Source organism: Bombina bombina, chromosome 1, assembly GCF_027579735.1.
Source record: "Bombina bombina isolate aBomBom1 chromosome 1, aBomBom1.pri, whole genome shotgun sequence".
NCBI lineage: Eukaryota > Metazoa > Chordata > Amphibia > Anura > Bombinatoridae > Bombina > Bombina bombina.
This window is the reverse complement of record NC_069499.1, coordinates 1,151,628,107-1,151,649,686: the sequence shown is the minus strand read 5'-3', so window position 1 is coordinate 1,151,649,686 and position 21,580 is coordinate 1,151,628,107. Positions and strand designations below refer to the sequence as shown.

Below are 21,580 nucleotides of genomic sequence, written 5' to 3'. Positions count from 1 at the left end.
GTGGCTCCAGCATGGCCTCACAGGTTTTGGTATGCGGATCTTGTCCGGATGGCCTCTTGCCAACCGTGGACTCTTCCGTTAAGACCGGACCTTCTGTCGCAAGGTCCTTTTTACCATCAGGATCTCAAATCCTTAAATTTAAAGGTATTGGGATTGAACGCTTGATTCTTAGTCAAAGAGGTTTCTCTGACTCTGTGATTAATACTATGTTACAGGCTCGTAAATCTGTATCTAGGAAGATATATTATCGAGTCTGGAAGACTTAAATTTCTTGGTGTCTTTCTCATAATTTTTCCTGGCATTCTTTTAGAATTCCGAGAATTTTACAGTTTCTTCAGGATGGTTTGGATAAAGGTTTGTCTGCAAGTTCCTTGAAAGGACAAATCTCTGCTCTTTCTGTTCTTTTTCACAGAAAGATTGCTAATCTTCCTGATATTCATTGTTTTGTACAAACTTTGGTTCGTTTTAAACCTGTTATTAAGTCAATTTCTCCTCCTTGGAGTTTGAATTTGGTTCTGGGGGCTCTTCAAGCTCCTCCGTTTGAACCTATGCATTCATTGGACATTAAATTACTTTCTTGGAAAGTTTTGTTTCTTTTGGCCATCTCTTCTGCTAGAAGAGTTTCTGAATTATCTGCTCTTTCTTGTGAGTCTCCTTTTCTGATTTTTCATCAGGATAAGGCGGTGTTGCGAACTTCTTTTTAAATTTTTACCTAAGGTTGTGAATTCTAGCAACATTAGTAGAGAAATTGTGGTTCCTTCATTGTGTCCTAATCCTAAGAATTCTAAGGAGAGATCATTGCATTCTTTGGATGTAGTTAGAGCTTTGAAATATTATGTTGAAGCTACTAAGAATTTCCGAAAGATTTCTAGTCTATTTGTTATCTTTTCCGGTTCTAGGAAAGGTCAGAAGGCCTCTGCCATTTCTTTGGCATCTTGGTTTAAATCTTTAATTCATCATGCTTATGTTGAGTCGGGTAAAACTCCGCCTCAGAGGATTACAGCTCATTCTACTAGGTCAGTTTCTACTTCCTGGGCGTTTAGGAATGAAGCTTCGGTTGATCAGATTTGCAAAGCAGCAACTTGGTCTTCTTTGCATACTTTTACTAAATTCTACCATTTTGATGTGTTTTCTTCTTCTGAAGCAGTTTTTGGTAGAAAAGTACTTCAGGCAGCTGTTTCAGTTTGATTCTTCTGCTTATAATTTCAGTTTTTTTCATTATAAGATTTAAACTTTATTTTGGGTGTGGATTATTTTCAGCGGAATTGGCTGTCTTTATTTTATCCCTCCCTCTCTAGTGACTCTTGCGTGGAAGTTCCACATCTTGGGTAGTCATTATCCCATACGTCACTAGCTCATGGACTCTTGCTAATTACATGAAAGAAAACATAATTTATGTAAGAACATACCTGATAAATTCATTTCTTTCATATTAGCAAGAGTCCATGAGGCCCACCCTTTTTTGTGGTGGTTTTGATTTTTTGTATAAAGCACAATTATTCCAATTCCTTACTTTTTATGCTTTCGCACTTTTGTCTTATCACCCCACTTCTTGGCTATTCGTTAAACTGATTTGTGGGTGTGTTGAGGGGTGTATTTGTAGGCATTTTGAGGTTTGGGAAACTTTGCCCCTCCTGGTAGGAATGTATATCCCATACGTCACTAGCTCATGGACTCTTGCTAATATGAAAGAAATGAATTTATCAGGTAAGTTCTTACATAAATTATGTTTTTTGCACCACACAGGGTCAAAGCATTTTATATCATACAGTCTCGTCAAAAAGAAAAAACAAAGTTCTGTACTAAAGTTAGTAATTGTCTCAAAAATCAGTTTAACTGCTGGATTTTAAATTCTTCCTTCTCCCCTGGAAGGGGAAGACGACACAGGGACAAACAAATAAACAAACAGAAACCAGAAAGGGGGAAGAGAAGAGAAAAGAAAAAAAAAAAAACAACAACAAAAAAAAAAAACCCCACACCCCCCTACAACCTACCCAGCGTACATTATCAAAGACCCTCAATCCATGACTGAGGAAAAACATTTAATAATGTCAATTTGGCAAAACTAATTGACTGCAAAAATGGGTAAAGAATAGCCTGTTTCTAATCTCAGCTCAGTTTAGCTTGCTCGTATACCTCCGTGTCACATGTGGCAGTATAGCCAATGATATAGGGAAGGCGAAACTCGTCAATTGAAGGACTGTGTCTGGGGAGAAAATGGGCTCAATAACACTTTGAATCAAAAATCTCTGCTCAGAGAAAATACATGGTACGAAAGTGAGCTCATCTAGTATAGCCGTCTTTGGAGAACTATCATTGGCTATACTGCCACATGTGACACGGAGGTATACCGTTACAAAATACACAGCTGCTTAACACTTTGCATCTGAACCTTGCATAATTATATAATTTGATTGCTTCACTAACAACACAGCTGCCTGCATCACACACTTTGCTATTAATTGCTTTAGCCCTGCACGACTACAACAATGAACATTGTGTAAGCAGACACCAAGTGTGAAAAGGGACGCCCAGTCCGAATGTTTTTAGATTGTTCATCTATGCTGCTTATTTACTATAAGCTCACATTGATTGTTGATTACATTTTTTTGTATTATTATTCTTTGCTGCACTGATGTTTTTTCTTTTTTTGAGTGCAGGGATTATAACATTTGTTTAGACATTATTTGGGTTCTTTTTTTGGATTGGACCCTTATCCTGTGCATTCTATATACATGGCTATCTTATATTAGATTATACCTTAGAAGAGTGCTATCCTGATATTTTTTTGTGTGTATATATATATATATATATATATAAGTGCATTGGAGCCCTTTGCAGTTAGGTAGATAAAAATAATGTTTGTGCATTTTACAGTATGAGATCATGTTTGCGCATATTACAAAGAAACATGTTACAGAACATTGGAATATGAAATATTCATATTTTCATGTTGGGTTAGCGCTAATGAGAATATGTGATGGTGTTAGGTTTTTTTCCCTTTTTTTCTCCATTGACTGCTATGGGGGAATACGGGAACGCACGCACACGATATTGTAAGTTCCGATTTTTGTGCTAGTTGGGTTACCGCTAATGCAATTTGTTTTTGTTTTTTTTAAAGGGATAGTCTAATCAAAATTAAACTTTTATGATTCAGATAGAGCATGCAACTTTCTAATTTACTCCTATTATCAATTTTTCTTCATTCTCTTGGTATCTTTATTTGAATATAAGCTTGAGTCGACCCATTTTTGGTTCAGCACCTGGGTAGTGCTTGCTGATTGGTGGATACATTTAGACACTAATCAGAAAGTGCTAACCTGTTGCTGAACCAAAAATGGGCCGGCTCCTATACTTACATTCTTGCTTTTTTAATAAAGATAGTAAGAGAACGAAGAAAAACTGATAATAGGAGTAAATTAGAAAGTAGCTTAACATTGCCTGCTCTATCTGAATCATGAAAGTTTAATTTTGACTAGACTATTCCTTTAACCTGTAATACCAGCGCAACCAGACTAGCGTAAAATTATAATTCTAGCGGAGTTTTCTCTAAAGTGAAAATGCAAAATACCGCTCCACTTGTATTCTGGCACTTACTGTCCCAGAGAGAAATTACTTCTTCTTAAGCCAACAATTTGTACCACAATACTTTACAAGTCATTGTATGGCTGTTGTCAGTTGTAAGAAAAACCTGTACGTCATAAAATTCCTGTTTCTCACCAGATCCAGTGGGCTAGTTTGTCCTCTATTGAACTTTGATATACTGCTTTGTCAATAATGGGACATTAAAATATTTTTTTCCTTGCTGTAGCTGATAGAGAGTTTCAATTATTATAACCAGTTTTGTTTTGTAAAATGGATGTTCATGTACTAAGAAAAAACATATTTCTCTTGTAAGATGTATCAAGTCCACGGATTCATCCATACTTGTGGGATATTCTCCTTCCTTACAGGAAGTGGCAAAGAGAGCACCCACAGCAGAGCTGTCTATATAACGTCTCCCTTAGCTCCACCCCCTAGTCATTCTCTTTGCCTACTAGTAATAGGAAGGGTAAAGTGAGTGTGGTGACAAAAATGTTAGTTTTTATTTTCTCAAGCAAAAGTTTTTGTTATTTTAAATTGGTGTGTACTATTTACTCTCTGGCAGAAAAGGGATGAAGATTTCTGCAAGGAGGATGATGATCTTAGCACTTTGTAACTAAGATCCACTGCTGTTCTCACAAGGGCTGAAGAGTACAGGAAAACTTCAATTGGGGGAACGGTTTGCAGGCTAAACTGCATTGTGGTATGTTCAGTCTATTTTTTTCTAGACAGGACGTGTTAATTCTAGAAAAGGCTGGCAATATCCCCATGAGGGAAGGGTAAGCTGTATTCAGGCACTTAGTAGGAATCCCAGCTTGCATAAAGGGCTCATTAGTTACTGGTGACACTGATAGGAAAAAACGTTTTTGTTTTTTATAAAGAATGCAAATATAACGTTTTTTGAGGGACTTTAAGGGGTCATTGTGGCTTGTTTAAGGGTTATTAACCCACATGGCTAGTTTAAGAAACACTCTGTTGTGTTTCTTTTAGGCCCCATAACATTGAGTGAGGTGGGAGGGGCCTATTTTCACGCCTCAGTTGCGCAGTTTCTTTCCCTCAGAGACATCCAGCTGCTTCTCCAGAGGTTCCTACTGTGTTTGAGGGCTGTAAAGAAGTTTTTTCCCCCACAAATTGTTCCTAAAGGGCAGGTAGGCACCACAGCAGAGCTGTGGCAAGGTACTGAACGTTTTTAACCGGTTTTTGACGTTTTGTCAATCCGGTTTTTACATTAAGAGGTTAATTGTTTATTTGCATAGCTGTGCAAAGTTACTAAGGCTTTATGATGCTACTGTAAAAATTTCGTTGAGTTTACTGCTTTTTTACACTGTTTTGCAGAGTTTGTGCAGCTTTTTTTCTCTTAAAGGCACAGTACCGTTTTTTTCTAAGTGTTATTTGCTTTGATTAAAGTGTTTTCCAAGCTTGCTTGTTACATTACTAGCCTGTTTAACATGTCTGACACCAAGGAAAATCCTTGTTCAATGTGTTTAGAAGCCATTGTGGAACCCCCTCTTAGAATGTGTCCCACTTGCACTGATATGTCTATAAATTATAAAGAGCATATTTTAGCACTTAAAAATATTGTAATAGATGATTCTCAGACAGAAGGAAATGAGGGTTTAACATCTAGCTCTCCCCAAGTGTCACAACCAGTAACGCCCGTACAAGTGACGCCTAGTACCTCTAGTGCGTCGAATTCATTTACTTTACAAGACATGGCCACAGTTATGAATACAACCCTCACAGAGGTTTTGTCCAAACTGCCTGGTTTACAAGGAAAGCGTGACAGCTCTGGGTTAAGAACAAATGCTGAGCCGTCTGACGCTTTAGTAGCCGTATCTGATATACCCTATACAATGTTCTGAAGTAGGGGTAAGGGATTTGTTATCTGAGGGAGAAATTTCTAATTCAGGAAAGACGCTCCCTCAGACAGACTCTGATATGACGGCCTTTAAATTTAAGCTTGAACACCTCCGCTTATTGCTCAGGGAGGTATTAGCGACCCTAGATGATTGTGACCCTATAGTGGTCCCAGAGAAATTGTGTAAAATGGACAAATACTTAGAGGTTCCTGTTTACACTGATGTTTTTCCATTCCCTAAGAGGATTGTCAATATTGTTACTAAGGAGTTGGATAGACCAGGTATTCCGTTCGCTCCCCCTCCTGTTTTTAAGAAAATGTTTCCCATATCTGACACCATGCGGGACTAAGGTGGAGGGAGCTATTTCTACTCTGGCTAAGCGTACAACTATACCTATCGAAGACAGTTGTGCTTTCAAAGATCCTATGGATAAAAAATTAGAGGGTCTCCTGAAGAAATGTTTTGTTCATCAAGGTTTTCTTCTCCAACCTATTGCGTGCATTGTTCCTGTAACTACTGCAGCTGCTTTCTGGTTCGAGGCTCTAGAAGAGGCTCTTCAGATGGAGACTCCATTAGAGGATATTATGGACAGAATTAAGGCCCTTAAGTTGGCTAATTCTTTCATTACAGATGACGCTTTCCAACTGGCTTAATTATCGGAAAAGAATTCAGGTTCTGCCATTTTAGCACGCAGGGCGTTATGGCTTAAGTCCTGGTCTGCTGATGTGTCGTCACAATCTAAACTTTTGAACATCCCTTTCAAAGGAAAGACCCTATTCGGGCCTGAACTGAAAGAGATTATTTCAGACATCACTGGAGGGAAAGGTCATGCCCTCCCTCAGGATAGAACAAATAAAATGAGGACCAAACAAAATAATTTTCGTTCCTTTCGGAACTTCAAGGGTGGTCCCGCTTCAGCTTCCCCTGCTGCAAAGCAAGAGGGGAATTTTGCCCAATCCAAGTCAGTCTGGAGACCTAACCAGGCTTGGAACAAGGGTAAACAGGCCAAGAAGCCTGCAGCTACCTCTAAGACAGCATGAAGGAGTAGCCCACGATCCGGGACCGGATCTAGTAGGGGGCAGACTCTCTCTCTTCGCTCAGGCTTGGGCAAGAGATGTTCACGATTCCTGGGCCTTAGAAATTGTGTCCCAGGGATATCTTCTGGACTTCAAAGACTCTCCCCCAAGGGGGAGATTTCACATTTCTCAGTTGTCTGCAAACCAGACAAAGAGAGAGGCGTTCTTACGCTGTGTAGAAGACCTACATACCATGGGAGTTATCCGCCCAGTTCCAAAAGCGGAACAAGGGCTAGGGTTTTACTCAAACCTGTTTGTGGTTTCCAAAAAAGAGGGAACTTTCAGACCAATCTTGGATCTCAAAATTCCAAACAAATTCCTCAGAGTACCATCATTCAAGATGGAGACTATTCGAAATATTCTACCGTTGATCCAGGAGGGTCAATATATGACTACCGTGGACTTAAAGGATGCTTATCTACACATCCCTATTCACAGAGATCATCATCAATTCCTCAGATTCACCTATCTGGACAGGCATTACCAGTTCGTGGCCCTTCCCTTCGGGTTGGCCACGGCTCCCAGAATTTTCACAAAGGTGCTAGGGTCCCTTTTGGCGGTTCTAAGACCGCGGGGCATAGCAGTGGCGCCTTATCTAGATGACATCTTGATTCAAGCGTCGACTTTCCAGCTAGCCAAGTCTCACACGGAGATCGTGTTGGCTTTTCTGAGATCTCACGGGTGGAAGGTGAACATAAAAAAAGAGTTCTCTCTTCCCTCTCCCAAGAGTTTCCTTCCTAGGGACTCTGATAGACTCGGTAGAAATGAAAATATTTCTGACGGAGGTCAGAAAATCAAAACTCTTAACCACTTGCCGAGCTCTTCATTCCATTCCTCAACCATCAGTGGCTCAGTGTTTGGAGGTAATCGGACTCATGGTAGTGGCAATGGACATAGTTCCTTTTGCCCGCCTACACCTCAGACCACTGCAACTATGCATGCTCAAACAGTGCAATGGGGATTATGCAGATTTATCTCCTCAACTGCATCTGGACCAGGAGACCAGAGATTCTCTTCTCTGGTGGTTGTCTCAGGACCACCTGTCTCAGGGAATGTGTTTCCGCATGCCGGAGTGGCTCATAGTAACGACAGATGCCAGCCTGCTAGGCTGGGGTGCAGTCTGGAACTCTCTGAAAGCACAGGGCTTATGGTCTCGGGAGGAAACTCTACTCCCGATAAACATTCTAGAACTGAGAGCGAGAGGCGTGGCCTCCGCTAGCTGTGGCCAAATTCATCAGATTTCAGTCGGACAACATCACGACTGTAGCTTATATTAATCATCAAGGAGGAACACGGAGTTCTCTAGCGATGATGGAGGTAACCAAAATAATCCGATGGGCGGAGGATCACTCTTGCCATCTCTCAGCAATCCATATACCAGGGGTAGAGAACTGGGAGGCGGATTTCCTAAGTCGTCAGACTTTTCATCCGGGGGAGTGGGAGCTCCATCCGGAGGTATTTGCCCAGCTGACTCAGCTATGGGGCACACCAGAATTGGATCTGATGTTGTCCCGTCAGAATGCCAAACTTCCTCGTTATGGGTCCAGGTCCCGGGATCCCCAGGCGGTACTGATAGATGCTCTAGCAGTGCCCTGGTCCTTCATTCTGGCCTATGTATTTCCACCGTTTCCTCTGCTCCCACGTCTGGTTGCCAGAATCAAGCAGGAGAGAGCGTCGGTGATTCTGATAGCCCTTGCGTGGCCACGCAGGACTTGGTAGGTATGCAGACCTAGTGGACATGTCATCGGTTCCACCGTGGACTCTGCGAATGAAGCAGGACCTTCTAATCCAAGGTCCATTCACGCATCCAAATCTAATTTCTCTGCGTCTGACTGCTTGGAGATTGAACGCCTGATTCTATCAAAGCGTGGTTTCTCTAAGTCGGTCATTGATACCCTGATTCAAGCTAGAAAGCCTGTCACCAGGAAGATTTATCATAAGATTTGGCGCAAATATTTTTATTGGTGTGAATCCAAGGGTTACTCATGGAGTAAGATTAGGATTCCTAGAATATTGTCTTTTCTCCAAGAAGGATTGGAGAAGGGATTATCAGCTAGTTCCTTAAAAGGACAAATATCAGCTTTGTCTATTCTTTTACACAAACGTCTGGCAGATGTCCCAGACGTTCAAGCATTTAGTCAGGCCTTGGTCAGGATCAAGCCTGTATTTAAACCTGTTGCTCCACCATGGAGCCTAAACTTAGTTCTTAAAGTTCTTCAAGGGGTTCCGTTTGAACCTATGCATTCCATATCTATCTTGGAAAGTTTTGTTTTTAGTAGCTATCTCTTCAGCTCGAAGAGTTTCTGAGTTATCTACTTTACAGTGTGACTCACCTTAACTTGTTTTCCATGCAGATAAGGTGGTTTTGCGTACCAAACCTGGGTTTCTTCCTAAGGTTATTTCTAATAGGAATATCAATCAGGAGATTGTTGTTCCTTCACTGTGTCCTAATCCTTCATCAAAGAAGGAACGTCTGTTGCGCAATCTTGATGTGGTTCGTGCTTTAAAGTTCTACTTACAAGCAACTAAAGATTTCCGTCAAACACCTTCATTGTTTGTTGTTTATTCTGGTAAATGGAGAGGTCAAAAGGCTACGGCTACCTCTCTTTCCTTTTGGCTGAAAAGCATCATCCGTTTGGCTTATGAGACTGCTGGCCAGCAGCCTCCTGAAAGAATTACTGCTCATTCTACTAGAGCAGTGGCTTCCACATGGGCTTTTAAAAATGAGGCTTCTGTTGAACAGATTTGTAAGGCGGCGACTTGGTCTTCGCTTCATATTTTTTCAGCAGTGGTGCCTTCCGTTTAAGCTACCTGTCTTGTCCCTCCCTTCATCCGTGTCCTAAAGCTTTGGTATTGGTATCCCACAAGTATGGATGAATCCGTGGACTCGATACATCTTACAAGAGAAAACATAATTTATGCTTACCTGATAAATTTATTTCTCTTGTGATGTATCGAGTCCACGGCCCGCCCTGTTTATTTAAGACAGGCAGTATATTTTTTTTTAAAAAACTTCAGTCACCACTGCACCCTATAGTTTCTCCTTTTTCTTCCTAGCCTTCGGTCGAATGACTGGGGGTGGAGCTAAGGGAGGAGCTATGTAGACAGCTCTGCTGTGGGTGCTCTCTTTGCCACTTCCTGTAAGGAAGGAGAATATCCCACAAGTATGGATGAATCCGTGGACTCGATACATCACAAGAGAAATAAATTTATCAGGTAAGCATAAATTATGTTTTTTGTATTTATGTTTTTGAGGTGTGTAGCATCATAATACAATAAACCACTTTAACCTTTAACCTTACATTTTATTTATTAAAAATATATTTTTATGTACATGGTAGAAATGGATGCATTCCGAGTGCCTCCTCTTTAACAGTGCATGCTTATAATATTCTGTGACCCTATGAATGCTTTCATTGCCAGAAGGTCTCTGTTATGACCACTGTAGTATTGGCCTTTCAGTTACTTAAAGGGACAGTAAAGTCAAAACTAAACTTTCATGATTCAGATAGGGCATGCAATTTTAAACAACTTTCCAATTTACTTTTATCATCAAATTTGCTATGTTCCCTTGGTGGTATTTTTGAAAAGCTAAATCTAGCTAGGCTCAAACTGATTTCTAAACAGTTGAAAACCGCCTCCTAGCTCAGAGCATTTTGAAAGTTTTTCACAGTTAGATTGTGCTAGTTCACATGTGTCATATAGATAACATTGTGCTCACTCCCGTGAAGTTATTTAGTAGCCTTCACTGATTGACTACACTGCATGTCTGTCAAAGGCACTTAGATAAGGAGGCTGTCTGCAGAGGCTTAGATACAAGGTAATCACAGAGGTAAAAAGTATATTAATATAACTGTGTTGGTTATAAAAAAACGGGGAATGGGTAATAAAGGGATTATCTTTCTTTTTAAATAAGAAACATTTTGGTGTAGACTGTCCCTTTAACTGTTACATAGTCATGTATGGGGCAGTTGTAGCAAATAACTCTGTCAGGAACAACATAAATCTAATATGGTAGTTTACTTCTTTATCAGGCCAGCACCTGATCACAGCCATTGCTGATTCCTTGTACGGCTTCAAGACAACATCTTGGTGAGTTGTGGTCATTAAAATATATCAGTAATATTTATTATTTTTTATTTTAAATATTATTTAATTAATAATTAATGTTGGGTTTAGCGCACTTGAATAATAAACGTGATCGGATTAGTGCAGAAGTATGGCTGTTTTTTTAATTTTTCGTGCTCCATTAAAGTCTATGGGAGAATACGTTAACGTGGTTGCGATATTCTAAGTCCAACTGTTTGCATGTGTTGGGTTTTCGTTTACTTTCATCTTGTAATCCAAACGCAACCTGACTTCCCCAAAATAACCTAGTCTAGCGATGTTAATGCTCGAGTGCTCCACTTGTAATCAAGCCTATAGAAAGCAGCCATTTACCTAGAATCCATATTAATATGTATGACAGTAATTGCAGTTGTTGAGGGCACACATATAGTCAGTAATACAACATATTGTGTGGTATACATTTCTAGCTGCTTCATACAGTAAATAGAGCAGTTATATAACCAATAGATATACTGACAGAAGGCATGTAGCCAGCAATCCCATATACAGAGTGAATGTAGATAAGTAGTATTCTTGAATAAAGATAGCATATATTTGGCTAGTAGTTCCACATACATAATCATTGCAGAAAGATAAATAATCAGTCCCATATACATTTTGTGCATAAAAGCACTAATACTACATGTAGCTGGAATATATATATCCAGAAAACCCTTTATACTGATGGCAAGATAGAAACACATGTTCTCCTAGGAACTTTCTAGTGCAGGATGTTCTATCTTCATGTTGTGGTGTTGTTATATCAGGAGGTGTTGCTAGGAACCAGTATCAGTTTTGTAGAGTTAATATAAAGCACATGTATGTTCATGATACATTGGTAGAGCAATAAATGGCAAGATGTTGCATCCAATAGAACTTTTTTTTTACATAACTGTACATGCAAGGCAGCAATATGCACATGCTTATATCCCAATATAATAATATCCCAAATAATACTTCTCATTAAATCAGAATAGCCCTTTTTTTCTATGTGAAGGGAGCTTGGGCGCCAGCGTAGCTTCATTGAGTTGGACACTCCGACGGTCACAAATGAACAGACTGAAACTATAGAGAAGCTTGTGAATGAGAAGATCCGTCAGCGTGTAGCTGTCATTGTGAGAGTGATTTCAGTGGAGGATCCTGAGTTTGATAAGGTAAGATGAGATCTTCTTATGGCAATAACAGAACATTGTATCTGTATAAAATATCTGTGAAACATGAGTCTTGTCTATGAGGGCAGTCCATTACCAGGTTTTGAACACCTACATTTACAGAGTGCAACCTCGTAGTGGCAAGCTGCAAGTATTGTTAAAAGCTATTATAGTGAGAATGTTGCCCTAGTTATGGAAAATGCACCCAGTTTGCTCAGAAATTGTTGCCAGGGCATGGGTACACAGCCAGTCTAGTCTGTGGGTACAGTCTTGTCCATGTTTGCCTATATAATTATATTTATAGACCAACTATTATATAGTTTGCTTTGCACTTCTCTGGTACATTTGACTGATTTCTGTGAGTGCCAAGATATGTCATTTAGCGCTGCAGAATCTGTTGGCGCTTTACAAATACCCGATGATAATAATAATCTTATATTAAACAGGGCAGTAGACTGACCCGTATATGATATTGTTTTTATTGTCTTTAATATCATAATATCACTGTGCATATGTAGTATATACAGAACATGTATTAAATGCATATTCTGTCTGTTTTATTATACACTATTGAATGTCAATATTTGTATTCTTTAATATTCAATTTGTCGCTTATCAGAAAAAAAACTCACATAACTAAAGAAAAATGGAAATTCTGCATTTACATAAAGTTAATGAAGTCACAAATACACTATAGTCTGTGTTAAAGACCCCCACAGTAATATCAGTTGGGCTAAACTGAAATGATGCTGGTAAAAAACCTACTAGTATAAAAAGGGCTAATGACACAATATAGGCTCTTGTAGTTGATAAGTAGCAATAAATTTCTTGTCTTTCCCCTGTTAAGTGATTATAAATATCTTTCACAGGTTAGGAGTCGGGGTTTGCCAGATGACCATGCTGGGCCGGTCAGAATAATTGACATTGATGGAGTTGATGCCAACATGTGCTGTGGCACTCACGTTTCAAACCTCAGTGATTTACAGGTGCTGTCGCATTGCACCCTACAGGACACTGCACATTATTTATTTCACATAACTACAGAAATATCCATTCTAGTTACATCATGACACAAATGATCTTCCTTCTGTCCGGCAGAAATCCATAGTAGTTTTAGCATAAACGCTAAAGTTAATGTTAAAGGGATATGAAACCCAAAGTTTTCTTTTTTGATTTAGACAGAGCATACAATTTAATTTTTTTTTTCAATTTACTTCTATTATCAATTTTGCTTCGTTCCTATGTTTTTCTTTGTTGAAAATATACCTATGTAGGTGTCTGAAGCTCTACATGGCAGGAAATAGGGCTGCCCTCTAGTGCTATTGCAAATGGATTCTTGCAAGCCTGTGCTCCAGACACGTGCACGCTCCTTGTTTTACATCCCTGTTTTTCTACAGGATACCAAGAGAACATTTGATTATAGAAGTAAATTAGAAAGTTGTTTAAAGGACCACTAAACACATGAGAATAGCATAATCAGTAAAGGCATAATAAAAAGGAAGCCAGTGAAAAGACCATTAACTAACAAACAATATGCAAGCAACTGGATCCCCAGAGGGATGAGACCGTTACCGCTGCTGCACCCCAGTGTGGCCCAAATCATGAGTTAAAGGCGTAGGGGTAGGTTCTAACCCAGGAAGGGGTATGAGCAAAGTCATCAATCTCTTCATATCGGAGAGGTTTAGAAGATAGTTCTGGCACAAAATGAAGGTGAGTATAATTTATTTGTCTGTTGTTGCTGACCTTCTGCGGCCAAATAGATTTGCAGTTCCTTCGGAGTGCGGTAGAATTTTGGGCCCCTAGTGGTATGCAAGTGTGGTTTCGCTGGATAAAGAAGAGCCTCCTGCCTTCCCTGCTCATTAAGCCTGGAGAAAAGCAGTGCAAAGTCCTTACACAGTTTTGTGACTTCAGCAGAAAAGTCCTGGAATATCAGTAATCTGTGTTCTTCATAAAGAACATCTGTTTTACGTGCCCTATAGGCTTTCAGCAGTGAAAGTTTCTCTTGCTAGTTTAAGCATTTGAAGATAACCTGTTGTGGTCTAATGGAAGATGCGGCCAGGCCCTTATCAGGTCCCACTCAATTAGCTCTTTCATTGTCCAGAGGTAAGTGGTCTGGGTTCATGCCAAGGAGTGTAGGGAGAGTCAAAGTGGTAAATTCCAGCAGATCTTTGTGCTTGACGGATTCTGGAACTCAGACTACTCTAATATTATTTTGCCTGCTGCAATTTTCAAGATCTTTCACTTTCTCCTGAAGAACTTGGTTTTATTCAATAAGTGACTGATGGAGTTGGAAGTGGAGATCTGCCTGTCTTCGACATCAGAGATTCTCTGCGTGAGTAAGTCTAGCGGAGTATTGACAAATTCCTGTGGTGAGAGTGTCCATCTCTGACTGAAGAGACTCCATCTTGGGAAGGAAAAAATACTTTAAGCTCCTATAGGAGCAGATCAGGATCGCACACAGGAAGTGGTATTGTGTCAGGAGACGGCAAAATCTCTGAGTGTACTTCTGCTAGATGGCTCTGCCTGTTTGGTTTTAGAGCTCAGATTCTCCTCCAGGGTGGTAGGTATACTCTTGAAATATTTATCCACCTTCATAAGAAATAGTGTGATATGTCGCAGGCGTGCACAATGAGATATTAAAAGGAAAAATTTGAGATGGTACAGAGAAAAATGCAGATTGGGGCAAGTTACAACTGTAGCGAAATGGTCTGATCACGTAGTGTCACTTTAAAACAAGAGTTGCAGCGTTTCAAGTTGACAAATAGCTGTACAGATGAACTAGGGCCACTAGATGGCGTCTGAAGTAAGATTTGTGAATTGACAATGCTTCACCTATACAGCAAACTGAAGAACACAAAACACCCTGTTTCTCTTGTTAAGTGTATCCAGTCCACGGATCATCCATTACTTATGGGATATTAACTCCTCCCCAACAGGAAGTGCAAGAGGATTCACCCAGCAGAGCTGCTATATAGCTCCTCCCCTAACTGCCATTACCAGTCATTCTCTTGCACCCAACGACTAGATAGGATGTGTGAGAGGACTATGGTGATTATATTTAGTTTTATACCTTCAATCAAAAGTTTGTTATTTTATAATAGCACCGGAGTGTGTTATTCCTTCTCTGGTAGAATTTGAAGAAGAATCTACCTGAGTTTTTACTATGATTTTAGCCGGCGTAGTTAAGATCATATTGCTGTTTCTCGGCCATCTGAGGAGAGGTAAACTTCAGATCAGGGGACAGCGGGCAGATTAATCTGCAAAGAGGTATGTAGCAGCTTATTATTTTCTGACAATGGAATTGATGAGAAAATTCTGCCTTACCGATATAATGTAAACTCAGCCTTAAATGCAGTAGCAGCAACTGGTATCAGGCTGTCATGTATGTATATTTTACACTTCAGTATTCTGGGGAATGGCACTTCACTGGAATTAATTATACTGTGTGCATAAGTCTTTAGCCTAATTTGCAGGGACTGGCAACAGGCTCTTTAATAACACTTAATTTATGTTAAACGTTTTTTGCTGGCATGTAAAATCGTTTCATTTTCTGAGGTACTGGGTGAATAAAATGTTTTGGGCATTATTTTTTCCACTTGGCAGTTGTTTTATTTAATTTATGACAGTTTACTGATCTCTCTCACTGTTGTGTGTGAGGGGAAGGTCAAAAAATTCAGTCAGAAGCTCATTGTATTTCCTGCATGATCCGGTTCATCTCTACAGAACTCAGGGGTCTTCAAAACTTGTTTTGAGGGAGGTAATCATTCACAGCAGAGCTGTGAGATTGTAGTTGACTGTGATAAAAAACGTTTATTTCTGTAACTTTTTTTTCTGCTATCAGGGTTAGTTATCCTTCGCTAATGGGAACAAGCCTTTGCTAAAATTGTGTTTTTTACAAAGATTTGATGCTATAACCTTTCAGTTTATTAACTTTCAACTGTCATAACTCTTTCTGTGCTTCTTATAGGCACAGTACGTTTTCATATTATAGTAAATTACTTGAAAAGTATTTCCAAGTTGCTAGTTTATTTGCTAGTGTGTTAAACATGTCTGATTCAGAGGAAGACATCTGTGCTATATGTGCTAATGCCAAAGTGGAGCCCAATAGAAATTTATGTACTAACTGTATTGATGCTACTTTAAATAAAAGTCAATCTGTACAAATTGAACACATTTCACCAAACAACGAGGGGAGAGTTATGCCGACTAACTCGCCTCACGTGTCAGTACCTGCATCTCCCGCTCGGGGGGTGCGTGATATTGTGGCGCCGAGTACATCTGGGCGGCCATTACAAATCACATTACAGGATATGGCTACTGTTATGACTGAAGTTTTGGCTAAATTACCAGAACTAAGAGGTAAGCGTGATCACTCTGGGGTGAGAACAGAGTGCGCTGATAATGTTAGGGCCATGTCAGATACTGCGTCACAACTTGCAGAACATGAGGACGGAGAGCTTCATTCTGCGGCTGACGGTTCTGATCCAAACAGATTGGATTCAGATATTTCAAATTTTAAATTTAAGCTGGAAAACCTCCGTGTATTACTAGGGGAGGTGTTAGCGGCTCTGAATGATTGTAACACAGTTGCAATACCAGAAAAAATGTGTAGGTTGGATAAATATTTTGCGGTACCGTCGAGTACTGACGTTTTTCCTATACCTAAGAGACTTACTGAAATTGTTACTAAGGAGTGGGATAGACCCGGTGTGCCGTTCTCACCCCCTCCGATATTTAGAAAGATGTTTCCAATAGACACCACCACACGGGACTTATGGCAAACGATCCCTAAGGTGGAGGGAGCAGTTTCTACTTTAGCTAAGCGTACCACTATCCCGGTGGAGGATAGCTGTGCCTTTTCAGATCCAATGGATAAAAAGTTAGAGGGTTACCTTAAGAAAATGTTTGTTCAACAAGGTTTTATATTGCAACCCCTTGCATGCATTGCGCCTGTCACGGCTGCAGCAGCATTTTGGTTTGAGTCTCTGGAAAGGGACACTTGAATCAGCTCCATTAGATGAGATTACACACAGGCTTAAAGCTCTTAAGTTAGCTAACTCATTTATTTCAGATGCCGTAGTACATTTAACTAAGCTTACGGCTAAGAATTCCGGATTCGCCATTCAGGCGCGCAGAGCACTGTGGCTAAAATCCTGGTCAGCTGACGTTACTTCTAAGTCTAAATTTCTTAATATACCTTTCAAAGGGCAGACCTTATTCGGGCCCGGATTGAAAGAAATTATCGCTGACATTACAGGAGGTAAAGGCCATGCCCTGCCTCAAGACAGAGCCAAACCTAAGGCTAGACAATCTAATTTTCGTTCCTTTCGGAATTTCAAAGCAGGAGCAGCATCAACTTCCTCTGCTCCAAAACAAGAAGGATCTGTTGCTCGCTACAGACAAGGCTGGAGACCTAACCAGTCCTGGAACAAGGGCAAGCAGGCCAGGAAACCTGCTGGTGCCCCTAAAACAGCATGAATTGAGGGCCCCCGATCCGGGAACGGATCTAGTGGGGGGCAGACTTTCTCTCTTCGCCCAGGCTTGGGCAAGAGATGTCCAGGATCCCTGGGCGCTAGAGATAATATCTCAGGGATACCTTCTGGACTTCAAATACTCTCCCCCAAGAGAGAGATTTCATCTGTCAAGGTTGTCAACAAACCAAATAAAGAAAGAGGCATTTCTACGCTGCGTACAAGAGCTTTTATTAATGGGAGTAATCCATCCAGTTCCACGGTCGGAACAGGGACAAGGGTTTTACTCAAATCTGTTTGTGGTTCCCAAAAAAGAGGGAACTTTCAGGCCAATCCTGGATTTAAAGATCCTAAACAAATTCCTAAGAGTTCCATCGTTCAAAATGGAGACTATTCGGACAATTTTACCCATGATCCAAAAGGGTCAGTACATGACCACAGTGGATTTAAAGGATGCTTACCTTCACATACCGATTCACAAAGATCATTACCGGTATCTAAGGTTTGCCTTTCTAGACAGGCATTACCAGTTTGTAGCTCTTCCATTCGGATTGGCTACGGCTCCGAGAATCTTCACAAAGGTTCTGGGTGCTCTTCTGGCGGTACTAAGACCGCGAGGAATTGCGGTAGCTCCGTACCTAGACGACATTCTGATACAAGCTTCAAGCTTTCAAACTGCCAAGTCTCATACAGAGTTAGTACTGGCATTTCTAAGGTCGCATGGATGGAAGGTGAACAAAAAGAAGAGTTCTCTCTTTCCACTCACAAGAGTTCCCTTCTTGGGGACTCTTATAGATTCTGTAGAAATGAAGATTTACCTGACAGAAGACAGGTTAACAAAGCTTCAAAATGCATGCCGTGTCCTTCATTCCATTCAACACCCGTCAGTAGCTCAATGCATGGAGGTGATCGGCTTAATGGTAGCAGCAATGGACATAGTACCCTTTGCACGCCTACATCTCTGACCGCTGCAATTGTGCATGCTAAGTCAGTGGAATGGGGATTACTCAGACTTGTCCCCTACTCTGAATCTGGATCAAGAGACCAGAAATTCTCTTCTATGGTGGCTTTCTCGGCCACATCTGTCCAGGGGGATGCCATTCAGCAGGCCGGACTGGACAATTGTAACAACAGACGCCAGCCTACTAGGTTGGGGCGCTGTCTGGAATTCTCTGAAGGCTCAGGGACAATGGAATCAGGAGGAGAGTCTCCTACCAATAAACATTCTGGAATTGAGAGCAGTTCTCAATGCCCTTCTGGCTTGGCCCCAGTTAACAACTCGGGGGTTCATCAGGTTTCAGTCGGACAACATCACGACTGTAGCTTACATCAACCATCAGGGAGGGACAAGAAGCTCCCTAGCAATGATGGAAGTATCAAAGATAATTCGCTGGGCAGAGTCTCACTCTTGCCACCTGTCAGCAATCCACATCCCGGGAGTGGAGAACTGGGAGGCGGATTTCTTAAGTCGTCAGACTTTTCATCCGGGGGAGTGGGAACTTCATCCGGAGGTCTTTGCCCAAATACTTCGACGTTGGGGCAAACCAGAGATAGATCTCATGGCGTCTCGACAGAACGCCAAGCTTCCTCGTTACGGGTCCAGATCCAGGGATCCGGGAGCGGTTCTGATAGATGCTTTGACAGCACCTTGGACCTTCGGGATGGCTTATGTGTTTCCACCCTTCCCGATGCTTCCTCGATTGATTGCCAGAATCAAACAGGAGAGAGCATCAGTGATTCTAATAGTGCCTGCATGGCCACGCAGGACTTGGTATGCAGATCTAGTGGACATGTCATCCTGTCCACCTTGGTCGCTACCTCTGAAACAGGACCTTCTGATCCAGGGTCCCTTCAAACATCAAAATCTAATTTCTCTGAAGCTGACTGCTTGGAAATTGAACGCTTGATTTTATCAAAACGTGGTTTTTCTGAGTCAGTTATTGATACCTTAATACAGGCTAGGAAGCCTGTTACCAGAAAGATTTACCATAAGATATGGCGCAAATACTTATATTGGTGCGAATCCAAGAGTTACTCATGGAGTAAGGTTAGGATTCCGAGGATATTGTCTTTTCTACAAGAAGGTTTAGAAAAGGGTTTATCCGCTAGTTCCTTAAAGGGACAGATTTCAGCTCTGTCCATTCTTTTACACAAACGTCTGTCAGAAGTTCCGGACGTTCAAGCTTTTTGTCAGGCTTTAGCTAGGATCAAGCCTGTGTTTAAAACTGTTGCTCCACCATGGAGTTTGAACTTAGTTCTTAATGTTTTACAGGGGGTTCCGTTTGAACCCCTTCATTCCATTGATATCAAGTTGTTATCTTGGAAAGTTCTGTTTTTAATGGCGATTTCCTCGGCTCGAAGAGTCTCTGAGTTATCTGCCTTACATTGTGATTCTCCTTATCTGATTTTTCATTCAGACAAGGTAGTTCTGCGTACTAAACCTGGGTTCCTACCTAAGGTGGTCACTAACAGGAATATCAATCAAGAGATTGTGGTTCCATCTTTGTGTCCTAATCCTTCTTCGAAAAAGGAACGTCTGCTACACAATCTAGATGTAGTCCGTGCCCTGAAATTTTATCTACAGGCAACTAAGGATTTTCGACAAACGTCTTCCCTGTTTGTCGTTTATTCTGGTCAGAGGAGAGGTCAAAAAGCTTCGGCTACCTCTCTCTCCTTTTGGCTTCGTAGCATAATACGGTTAGCCTATGAGACTGCTGGACAGCAGCCTCCTGAAAGAATTACAGCACATTCTACTAGAGCTGTGGCTTCCACTTGGGCCTTTAAGAATGAGGCTTCTGTTGAACAGATTTGCAAGGCTGCAACTTGGTCTTCTCTTCATACTTTTTCCAAATTTTACAAATTTGACACTTTTGCTTCTTCGGAGGCTGTTTTTGGGAGAAAGGTTCTTCAGGCAGTGGTTCCTTCCGTATAAAGAGCCTGCCTGTCCCTCCCGTCATCCGTGTACTTTAGCTTTGGTATTGGTATCCCATAAGTAATGGATGATCCGTGGACTGGATACACTTAACAAGAGAAAACATAATTTATGCTTACCTGATAAATTTATTTCTCTTGTAGTGTATCCAGTCCACGGCCCGCCCTGTCACTTTAAGGCAGGTAATTTTTCCATTAAACTACAGTCACCACTGCACCCTATGGTTTTCCTTTCTCTGCATGTTTTCGGTCGAATGACTGGTAATGGCAGTTAGGGGAGGAGCTATATAGCAGCTCTGCTGGGTGAATCCTCTTGCACTTCCTGTTGGGGAGGAGTTAATATCCCATAAGTAATGGATGATCCGTGGACTGGATACACTACAAGAGAAATAAATTTATCAGGTAAGCATAAATTATGTTTTTACTAGTCCTGTGGGTTTATTTAATTTAATATTTATGATTTGATATTTGAGACAGAGCCCTATTCTCTGCTCTGATGCCAGCTTAGTTTCTAATCTTTTTCTGGCAGTGCCTTATGTTGTTCAGCTGCAGTCATATATGTTTATATAGAGCTTTGTATCCCATGTGTATGCTAATAATAGTCACTAGCAGCATGTAGATCTGTCTGAGACCCTCACTACTGCGGGGGGCGAAGGGAGAGCAGGGTGTGTGTGACTATGCTCTACATGAAGCTGCTGACCACTTTCCCCCCTACTCCCAGTGAGGTTTATTCCCCTTCTGTATTTTAACACAGCGTAATGTATCGTGAGGATTAATAGGCAACATGGTTCCCAATGCTGCTAAGGTGAGGGCAAGTACATTTGGAGCAGCTAAAGTAGGAAAGTATCCAATGCCATCAGCCAGGGAAAATGGTTTGTCTGGGGTGAGAGTGTGCAGCAATATACTTATATTCAAGCAGGCAGGAAAGGTTCTACCATCAGTTCGTTACCCCTCTCTCCGGCGTGGTGTAAAGCAAACCTATACAGGATGCAGGCGGTCAGGTATAAACGGTGTCTGCTTTGTTTTTTTTCCCCCCAATGCAGTTCTGAAAAGTCCAGCAAAGGAGAGTGAGTGTTGCGATCAGCAGTGCCTCCTCTCCAAGATGGCACCGGCAGTTTTGCGCCTTGTGCAGTGACGGACCTCTCGGGAGTAGGGGCGATGATCCTGAGCCCTACACACTAATAAGTCCGGCTGGGGCAGGGGTTGGTCAGAGGCACAGACTTTTGCCCAGCATGGAGTGTGTGTGTGGAACAGCTGACGGCCTTATTTTTCCTTTGAGTTAGAGCTGATGTTGCAGAGCTAATGTACAAGGCTGCTAGCCGGTTCTTTCTGACAAATTTTAAAGTTAGTTCTATTTTCCCTCCCACTGCATCATGTGACAGCCATAAGCCAATCACAAAATG

The 21,580-nt window shown here is 41.1% G+C and overlaps 1 protein-coding gene across 3 annotated transcripts in view; it reads left to right on the top strand.

Moving 5' to 3' along the window:
* Positions 1–21,580, top strand: part of LOC128646139 (alanyl-tRNA editing protein Aarsd1-B) — a 192,509-nt gene that overhangs the window by 137,009 nt on the left and 33,920 nt on the right. For all 3 annotated transcript variants that reach the window (XM_053699573.1, XM_053699574.1, XM_053699577.1), the window contains 3 exons: positions 10,552–10,609; positions 11,622–11,778; positions 12,645–12,761. In XM_053699573.1, the coding sequence (XP_053555548.1) occupies positions 10,552–10,609; positions 11,622–11,778; positions 12,645–12,761 (332 nt within the window). The remainder of the gene's footprint in view (positions 1–10,551; positions 10,610–11,621; positions 11,779–12,644; positions 12,762–21,580) is intronic.